The sequence below is a fragment of the Acyrthosiphon pisum genome, chromosome A1 (assembly GCF_005508785.2).
Source record: "Acyrthosiphon pisum isolate AL4f chromosome A1, pea_aphid_22Mar2018_4r6ur, whole genome shotgun sequence".
Lineage (NCBI taxonomy): Eukaryota > Metazoa > Arthropoda > Insecta > Hemiptera > Aphididae > Acyrthosiphon > Acyrthosiphon pisum.
Genome location: NC_042494.1, coordinates 45030389 through 45040872, shown reverse-complemented (window position 1 = coordinate 45040872; position 10484 = coordinate 45030389). Strand labels below are relative to the sequence as shown.

The 10484-nt window shown below is 26.9% G+C and overlaps 1 protein-coding gene across 4 annotated transcripts in view; it reads left to right on the top strand.

The window, feature by feature from the left end:
* LOC100159169 (vascular endothelial growth factor receptor 1) overlaps positions 1–7089 on the top strand; it is a 12121-nt gene extending 5032 nt beyond the window's left edge. For 3 of the 4 annotated variants that reach the window (XM_029487118.1, XM_001947233.5, XM_029487120.1), the window contains 21 exons: positions 606–766; positions 895–1081; positions 1140–1266; positions 1351–1529; positions 1604–1776; positions 1862–2006; positions 2223–2381; positions 2560–2715; positions 2812–2939; positions 3000–3168; positions 3346–3455; positions 3557–3707; positions 3819–4043; positions 4116–4248; positions 4331–4565; positions 4625–4750; positions 5026–5155; positions 5253–5334; positions 5420–5525; positions 5623–5824; positions 6008–7088. In XM_029487118.1, coding sequence (XP_029342978.1) covers positions 606–766; positions 895–1081; positions 1140–1266; positions 1351–1529; positions 1604–1776; positions 1862–2006; positions 2223–2381; positions 2560–2715; positions 2812–2939; positions 3000–3168; positions 3346–3455; positions 3557–3707; positions 3819–4043; positions 4116–4248; positions 4331–4565; positions 4625–4750; positions 5026–5155; positions 5253–5334; positions 5420–5525; positions 5623–5824; positions 6008–6174 — 3251 coding nt within the window. In that variant the 3' untranslated portion in view covers positions 6175–7088. Of the gene's footprint in view, positions 1–605; positions 767–894; positions 1082–1139; positions 1267–1350; positions 1530–1603; positions 1777–1861; positions 2007–2222; positions 2382–2559; positions 2716–2811; positions 2940–2999; positions 3169–3345; positions 3456–3556; positions 3708–3818; positions 4044–4115; positions 4249–4330; positions 4566–4624; positions 4751–5025; positions 5156–5252; positions 5335–5419; positions 5526–5622; positions 5825–6007 lie in introns of all 4 variants that reach the window. The other variant, XM_029487119.1, reaches the window with a different exon arrangement.
* The last annotated feature ends 3395 nt before the right edge of the window (positions 7090–10484 follow it).

Here is a 10484-nt window from a genome sequence, read left to right as displayed (position 1 = left end):
GTACCTTAATTTTCTGTCAGGCGAATAGCTATTTTTCCTATGTACCACGTGTGTTAGACAAAGACAGAAAATCACCGCTTCCAATCCCCTTAAGTAATTCAGAGCACTGTTCGCTACAGTCACAATTTTTTAGGTTCTGTAATCACCTATCATGTAGGCTAAATTTAATTTTCTTTATTTATAGAGTTAATTAAATATTTATATAGTATTGCCATGTTTTAGCTATGCTTTTAATTTATTAAGCTTTAATTTTAAGTAATAGGTGTCATAATATTATATTACGTACTTGGTTTTTGAAAAATCAAGAAATAGTTTATTTGTTTATTCTTTTATTAAATCAATTTTATGTCAATTTTAATTATTGAGAACCATAGTTAACATAAGTTACATTGTAGTGAGATATGTTTTGATTTATGAGTTTGTGACTAATGAGGTTCAGGTTATTATTTAGAATTACTATGTTAAATATCTTTTAATCATTAATAAATATTTTTAGTATCTGACAGGCTTTTTGCATTTAAACGGCTTTAATTTTTTATCAAATCACAAATGCATATTGAAAATATTTCATTCTTAAAAACATGATTTATAATTATCATTTTCAGCTAAAGTGCATAAAGTAGTAATGCCTTATATCAATAGTAGTGATGCACATACAGGTCATTTAATTATTGGTCAAAATTTAACCCTAAACTGTTCTGTAAGCATGGATCTTGGTATTTCTTTCACATTACATTGGAAAGTTCCTAATGAACAGAAGCTCCAGGTTTGATATTTATCTAACAAATTTATTAATGATATTAAATTTGTTATTAATTACCGTGCTGTAATAGTCCAGTACTAATAGCTAAAATAAAAAATTGTTATCAATGTTAACGATTCTTTTTTTATAAGGCTGGGCATGTGTTAATTGGCAAAGAAAATGTCTATAATGGTTTGAAACTCGGAGTTGGTAATTGTGTTGGTAGTCGATTGTTAAGTATTCAAAATGTAACTTCCGAAGATGAAGGTGATTATGTTTGTGAAGTAATGGTACATTCTGGACATAAGAACCGTGCTACATACAAGCTTAAGGCATTCAGTAAGTTTTATAAATATCTTATAACCAAGTTATTTCATATTTTATTATATGCTTGCAGCACCTGATATGACTTATTTAAGTTTGTCAGTTCAAGGTAATGTTTATGTAATAACACGTAGAGCAAGAACTCGGCAGGTACAATGGATAATTCAAGTATCCGCATACCCAAAACCATCTCTTGTATGGTAATTAGGAAAACAATGAAAACAATTATTTAAATTATTGTTATTGTAAAGTTGGTAATTTTTTATTGTGTTTTATATTTATAGGAGAGATCCTAATGGTAAAGAATTAGGGATGAATCCAGAAAAAGTATCAGTGGAAAATGACAAAAGTACATCCAAATTAGTAATAAAAAATTTAGAGCTGTTTGATTCTGGTACATATGAATTAGTTGCAGATAATGATGCACATGTAAAACAAATTACTGTAACCTTGCTAGTTGAAGGTAACTGATAATACCGAAATGTTTAGATGCAATAGTTTTTTATTTTGTTATTTTATTTATAATATATTTTTCAGACAAACCAATAGTTGAAATAATCAATAGTTCCAACTCAAGAGTATTTCATGAATTGGGAAAAATGTATAGTGTTGAATGTTATTTAGGTGGTTATCCTTTGCCAGAAGTTGATTGGGCTTTTAAAAAGTGTCCAAATTATCCTGAGTGTGAAGAATCATTTACCCATATTCCTGTAAATTTGTTTATTGATACCTATTTCCATAAAAAATCAATAAATAATGAATAAAATAAACAAAATTAATTTTTGAAATTCACAGAGAAGCATGTATAAAGAAACTGTGTTTAAAGAAACATTCCTTATATCATCAATAAATATTACTGCTATTGAAACTGGAATACTTTTTTGTAACGCTACAAATGAATTTGGAAATTCTAATTATAGTTCTACATTTTTTGTCACTGGTAAGATCATAAATTTTTAATATTCTGTACATAACATGTTTAAATGAATGATAAAAATATATAATATATATTATATTACATTGATATGAATGTAATCTATAGTTTAATTTTTTGCAAAACAAATGATTAAGAAAATAGAAAAAATAATAAATTAGTATTCTAATTTAAATTACAAACATTGTTTTATATTGTACTAACAATGATATATTATTTTAGATGTATCAAATGGGTTGGCTATCAGAGGACCACAAATTGTTGTTGATGGCGATGATATAACAATTGAATGTGGGGCTTCTAAATATATGTATAATGAATATATTAAATGGATATTTCGAGATTTAAATGATAGAGAGAATCCAGTGAATATTGATAAGAGTGAGCACATTTATTTTAGTACAAAATAACTAAATTGTTGTTATTTAAACTGTGTTTATTAGTCTTATTGATATTTTATTAATTTATTAACATTTTTTGTTTTATATTTTTTTGAAATAAAAATAATAGATTCATGGTTTAAAATTGTTATAAATTATTTGGTATGTTTATGTTATAGATGTCATTTTAACCAATAATAAAACAGAACTTTCGTATCGTTCATATTTATTGATAAAAAATATCACAAATAAATTTGATGGAGAATATTTGTGTATAGTACCCGAATTGCAAGAGTTCAATTCAGCCACAATAGTGTATTCTGTATTAGTCCAGAGTAAATATTTTTCTAAAATCAAAATAATATTATAGTTTATATTTTATAACCTTGTTTTTACATAACACAAAATTGATTGATAAAATAAAATTACAGAATCAAAAATACCAGCTATTGTGGTTCCATCAAATTCAAGTATTTCGAGAGTAAAAACTGGTAATTCAACCCAACTTAGTTGTTATATTAAAGAAGGCATGCCACCACCTACTATTACATGGTTTAAAGTGAGTTATACTGTTTATTAACTATATAATCTATAATAATTATTTTATTTTAACTTATAGAATGGCCAAATATTAAAGGTCAATATAAATGATAGTAGGCTTGAATTGCGGGATAAAAATCAAACATATGTAGTAAAGTTTGCTGCATTAGAAGATGAAGGCAATTATGTGTGCAATGTTTCAAATAAAGTTGGCAGTGCTATTTTAACCTATGAATTAATCATTCAAGGTATGATTACAAAATATAATATATATATATACATACTATTAAAAATAAAAAGTTCTTATTGAAAAAGTAAATAATTATAAAATGTATTAAAGATCTTAGATTTTCTAGTTTAGTAATATTTCTTCTTGTATTTGAAAACTCATTTAATATTTTTAGTATAAATGTCTTGTTTTTCAGATAAACCTTTAGAGCATGAACATTTTAGTCTCATTGCTTTTTGTTCTGTGTTAACTATTCTTTTGGGAGTTCTTATGATATGCTGTGCTGTACATTTAAAGAGAGAAAAGGTAATTATCAATTTATTATTCAATAATCAAACATAAATAATATAATAGTATATTTTATCATTAAACTACATTCAAAATTTATACAAACATTTATACTACAGAAATTAAAAAAAGAATTAGCTCTAGCTGGTCTATTACACTTTGAGAATGGTGCTGTTGAAAGCTGGAATCCTGATTTGGGGATTGAGGAACAGGCAGAACTACTTCCTTATGATAAACGATGGGAGTTTCCTAGAGATAAACTAAAACTTGGTAATCAATATAAGACATTTGACTTGTAATTTTTTATTTTATAACAGTTTAGGTAAAAAAATAATATTTATGATATGCATTTACTATTATAATATTATAATTTATTTTCAGGTAAGCAATTGGGTTCGGGAGCATTTGGAGTTGTCTTTAAAGCTGAGGCAATTGGTATAATTGATAAAGATACCACTACAACTGTTGCTGTAAAAATGATTAAACCAAACACAGATCCGTCATACATAAAAGCCTTAGCTTCTGAATTGAAGATTATGATACATCTTGGTAGGCATTTGAATGTAGTTAACTTACTTGGAGCTTACACTGGAAACATAAACAAAAGTAATGTCATTTAAAATATTGTTAGTTGACTTAAATGTTTCAACAAATTAATTATTAGATTATATACTTTAGGAGAATTGATGGTGATTGTGGAGTATTGCCGTTTTGGAAATCTCCATCAATACATGTTGAAACAGAGGGATTGTTTTGTGGACCAAGTTTCAACAGATGGCTATTTAGATTACAATATTAAATCAATATCTAAGTAATTTTAACTAGAATTTAGAACTTTTAAACAATAAATGTAGTTATTGAATAATAATTTTTAAATATTTTTTGCTAATTAGAAATCCATACTATGTAAATGTTCCTAACAAAACCAATTTACCTGAAAAATGTGATGATAGTAGTACCCAAATTGGTTCTGATGGGTATTTAGTCCCTGATGAAGTTGAACCCGAGTGGCGGAGCAATTACCGTGGAGATTATAAAAATTTGATTGTTAAACCATCATGTACCCACGACTTAATATGTTGGTCATTTCAAGTAGCACGAGGCATGGAATATCTTGCTAGTAGAAAAGTATATTTTCTGAAATAAGAAATTTATGAATAGTTAATGTTTGAAATATTTTTTTCTAGATTCTACATGGCGATTTAGCAACGAGAAATATTCTATTGGCTGAAGAAAATATTGTTAAAATATGTGATTTTGGATTTGCAAAAACTATGTACAATAGTGAGAATTACCAAAAAAAGTCTGAAAAGGTATCTAAAATGATATACTATACTATACTCGTTTCCACGAGAGAAAGGATCCCATTAAAATCGGTCATTGGCTGCGCATATCCCACCAAAGTACTATATACCGGTGTTATGTGGAGGGGATTTGACGGTCCACCGAACATTCGATAGGCGCGAAATTGCACCTTTCTCTCGTGGAAATAAGTTTAGATGTTGTTTTCATTGTACACATATCACATGTTTTCCCAGTAATTTTAATGCCTAGTTATTTATTTTTATATTTTATATTCAATTTGCAGGATCTTTTGCCAGTAAAATGGATGGCAATTGAATCTCTCCGTGATCGAGTTTTTTCAACACAATCTGATGTTTGGGCATTTGGTATTGTTCTGTGGGAAATATTCTCATTAGCAGTTACTCCATATCCAAGTTAATATTATGAACTTTATTAGTTTTTAATCATGCCATTTAAACATTTGATGAAAGACTATACATATATATATCATTATCTTGTTTACTCTATTAGATATTCAAAAATTTAATGACCTATTCAATAGACTGGTTGAAGGTTATCGAATGGAACAGCCAAAATATGCCAATTCTGAAATGTAAATTTAAAAAAAAAAGTTTTTAATTAAAGTTGTCTATGGTTATAATATTTTCAAGTTTATATTTTTTTTTTTTTATGGTTAGATACAATATAATGTTAGATTGTTGGAAAATGAATCCTATGACAAGGCCATCATTCACTGATTTAGCTGAACGTCTGGGCGATTTATTACAAGATGGTACTAAATCAGTAAGTAACAAATAATGATATATTTTATACATATTTTATACATAATGTATATATATTTATAATGAAAATTTTAATGGTATTAATATTTCACTTATAGCATTATATGAATTTAAATGAGGTATATATGAGAATGAATACGGAAGGATCAGTTTCAACTGATTACTTAAGTCTTTTAACGGCACCGACATATTTGAATTGTTCAACCGTGTCTGAAAACAATTTAAATTCATGTCTAAACAGTTCTGAACATTCAGAAAACAAAGATGATTTGGAATTGAGACCTATGTTACATAATCCAGGTTAGTTGAATTTCCTATAATACTTTTTATTTATTATATAATTTTGTATATTTAATGTTAATTATCAGTTGAACAATTCTTAACTGCTTTGTAGACTTGTTATTGACTTAACATTGGTATTTATGGTTGATCTTATTTAATACTTTTATCAAACTATATTTTATTGTGTTATATGATTTTTAGTTGAGTGTTCTGGTTATATAAACCTAACAAAACCATCATCTTTTTCTAACCCCAATTATGATGTTGTTGATAAATCCAAAAATTATTCATACTTACAATCACCGTGTCCAAGGTACACATTTCATATCTTGCTCATTAAATTACATGACTTTTTTGCTTTTTATTAACTTATTAATTCTTTAAATGCTTATTACTGCTTATTGCTTATGTCAATGTTTAACCCTTGTCTAGCATATTAGCTTACTATAGAATTATACTTTTTCTATACTCTGTTTAATATTATAAGAGTAACCATAGACAAGATGGGTGTGGCTAACATGAGCTGAGTGCAGCGCTCATTGAAATGTCACTTTTTATCCCAATAACCGCTTAGATTGTATTTTTCTAAGATTAACACGATAAACCATTACTAATAAAAGTCAACAAAAACCGATTTAATCAAGGAACCCTAATCTGAGCCAGGCAAAAAGTGGTTGCTGCCTTAAGTTTCTCTTATGTGAGATAGAGTGTAAGAGGAACAAAGTAGATTTATGGTGTATAATATTAGAGTTATATAACTGATTATCAAATATAAATATGAGTACTCTATCATAGTGTCTTAATGTTGAATATTCTTTTTTATATCTAATGTTTACTATGTATAAAAAACACAGAAGTAAATAATAATTATAATGTAAATATCTCACTCTTAAAAGAATTAAAATAAACCCTGACACAAATATCCACCAATGTAAACTAATACTAATACTTTGCTTTGGTAATAGATTAATGAAGTCTTATATTTACCCAGAGCTCTTCAAAATGTAAACTTTTAATATTATTCATAAAATAGATAAACATATCAAATCAATGGGTTTTTCTTAAAAATTTGAATTAATTTTTTTTATATTTTTTACGTTTATTGTGTCACAACATTACTGTAACACCCTAAAGATCTTCAAGAAAAATCAATTAATTTTAATGTGGTTTTTTTAATAGTAATCTATAAACAATTTCGATTTAATGACAATTTCAAAAAAGGTGGGTAAGTGGATGTCGCTCTGCTGTACAGTAGATAACAAGTGGGTCACTGTATAATGAATGGTATTAAATTTGAATTCAATGATATAATATCATTACGTAAGAAAAACGATTCTGAGCGGAGACGGTATGTCAGTCTAGGTATAAAACATACTATATACGTCTTATCTATGGTATTAAAAAAAAATTGATCTATAATAGGTACCTATAATAAATTCCAAATTAATCATATCACAATATTCATTAGGTACTTATAACGCGTTATACATCAACAACAAACCATGATACTATCATAGATATACTTTAGAAGTTTCAAGTATCCACAAATAATATTATACAATCGCAACAAAATAACTAAAACAGTTATTCTAGGTTTTTTAATATGTAATCTCGTCCAAATTTGAACTTAAAATGAGTATAAATATAAACTGTGCTTATGTATTTTTTTAGATTTTTTGGTAACAGAATTAACTACTTACGTGGAATCTTGTTTTAAATTTTCAATCCTTATATATAAAAGTTGAACATTTTATAAATTTTTAACTACAAAATAATTATTCAATTTTAAATTTGATAAATTTTGTTAAAATTCAATCTTTAAATGCTTATAAAAAAAAATTGTGCCTATGTATTTTTAATATTTTTCAACTGCTATTGTAAAAATATATCAGGAGCCTTGCATTACATTTTCACGCTTTTTTACCCAACCAAAAACATTTTATTGGTATTTATAGAAAAAAAAACTAAAAAATTGAAAACTGACAATGTCTGTAAACAGATCAAAAAGAGTCAAATTATTTTAAAAATGTTATGGTGTATAGAAAATGAAAATATAAACTTTCAGTTTTAAAAACATTTTTTAATTACAATAAAATAAGAAAATCTTCACATGAGAAATCGTGCGAATATCAAATGTTGTAAAAATATGAATTTCAAACGCTCATAAAAATTTAATTTGACTTTCTTGTAGAAATTTTTTTTTTTGATAAAGGTAGACAATATTATGAGAAATCTTGTATTACATTTTAAAATCTTAGATTTAAAAAGAAAAATTTTTACGAATTCTTAACTTAAAATAATTTGCTAATTTTCGTGATTTTTACATATTTTGTCAATTTTTGAACTTTAAATGCTAATAAAAAATTGTGACTAAGGATTTTTAATATTTTTCAAATGTCATTGTAAAAATATAGTAGGAACTAGGAGCCTTGTATTAAATTTTCAAGTATTTTTACTCAACAAATAAAGTTTTATTGACATTCATAGAAAAAAAAAACGAATAAAATTGGAAACTGAAAATGTCCCTAAACAGTTCAAAACAAATCAAAATATTTTGAAAATTTTATTATGTATAGAAAATAGAAGTATAAACAATCACTGAAAATTTCATGTATCTACGGTCATTTGTTTTAAAGTTACACCAAAAACCAAAATCGATTTTCTCAAAAACAGCTTTTGCGTAAAAATTCTTGTTTTTCCTTAATTATTCTTTTGTTTTTCACGGAGCTTTTGAAAACTATTGGAAATTTCGAATTTTGACCTTCTGAATGCATCAACTAGATTCACTTTCCCATCAAACAAGATACTGTTGAAGAAAATCAAAGCAGTTTTACTGCCCCAAACCGTGATGACAGACACAAAAAAAAAACAACACACATCAATGTAAAATCTGCGTTCCACTCAGAATCTAAAAAGGTAGACAAGTGGGTACCGCTCTACTGTACAGTAGTTGTAATCCATATTATTTGAAATAATAATAAAAATATACCATTGTATACGAAAATAATTCTGAGCGGTTAGCGCAGTCCTTATATTATTATTTTTTATTCGTTGCTATGGTGATAAACAAAACGTTTAAAATCCCATTTTTAACGGTTTTTCGTAATTTGTCGGTAGTTTTTCTCGACGCTTTCTAAAACTACTTGGAATTATCAATTTTGACCTCGCAAAAGTACCAACTAGGTTCACTTTTTTTTATCAGGAAAATCACCACCTATTAGGAGAGCCACCGCCTCTAATAATCCTTTCAAGTCCGGATTAGCGATCAATTGGGCCCCGGGACACCATACACTTAATATGCCCACCTTTCAATTTCAAAAAAATTGTGGGTGCCTATAACTACATTTTTACAACTGTTTATAATAATTGTATAATTTTGTACTTTATTACCTCGATATAAATAATAAAGACTATCATCTATGCCGTATGCGTACAATGTAGGTAGTTCACAATTCACATTTTAAACTTCATCATATTTTTATCAATTATTATAATATCAGTTCTATATTTATTATCTTACAGTAAATTTTCGAGGTATAAAATTAAGAAAATTGTTATTTTATAATTATTACCTACTAAAACAGAGGTATTCAAACTTTTTCATCCCAAGGTTCCTTTGAGTCTTCACAAAATGTTGACGGCTCCCAAATTAAAAATGACTGATAATTTTAACTCGCGACTAATGCTGCCAAACACGACATACGCATTGATGATTTAACGATGGCAGTTGATGGTATCGCTGTCTCTATTGCGACTTACGCGATCAATTAAAGCTATACTTAGCGAATGATTATAGTAGAGTGTAGACTGTAAACAATCCAACGTTTCCCAACCGGTGTGCCTCAATGATAATAAAAAACGTTTTTCGTAAAAATATTTTAAAATATTTATTGGTTTTCAATTATATGACGTGGCTCCCTTCGATAACTCTCGCGACGCCCCTGGGAGCCGCGACGCACAGTTTGAATACCTCTGTACTAAAATAATTCTATTCTTTTAAAACGGTTTTGACTGCATTAAAAAAACAACATTTCGGGGATAAACATGGGACCCAGGATTGTGCCCGCCCCCCACTTAATCCGGGTTTGTTCATATTCCATATAATTTAGCATCCTCTACATTTAATTTCTAGTTGTGCGGCAATAATGAATTTATTCATTGACAAAATTATGAACAATTTATGGCATATATATAACGCTATTTATACATTTTTTTAACATATATAACATTTTCTATATAAATAGTATTTAAAATGTAATAAAAAACAACCTAACCTATCTACCTTACTAGATTATTTGTTTAGCTTTTTAATCCACTATTCCAAAAACAAATAAATTGTCCGCTTTTTAAATATTTAAAATATCATTTATGTACTTCATTATTTATGGGTAAAATATTTTTTTCGTATTTCCTAGAAGTAGATATGATAGTATTATCTATATCCGGCATAAAACCAAGCATTAAAAATTATAATCAATGCTAATCAATACATATTATTAACTATTTCATATATTACTGTTAGCTATCAAGGAATAATAAAAATAAATAGCAATAATAATAATCTTGTCTGTATTTTAATACTCAAATAAGGCGATACTTAAAAAAAAACACTAATTTTATCAAAAAGTAATGACGTTTTTTGAATTATTTTTGATAAATAATTTGAGGTCATTATAAA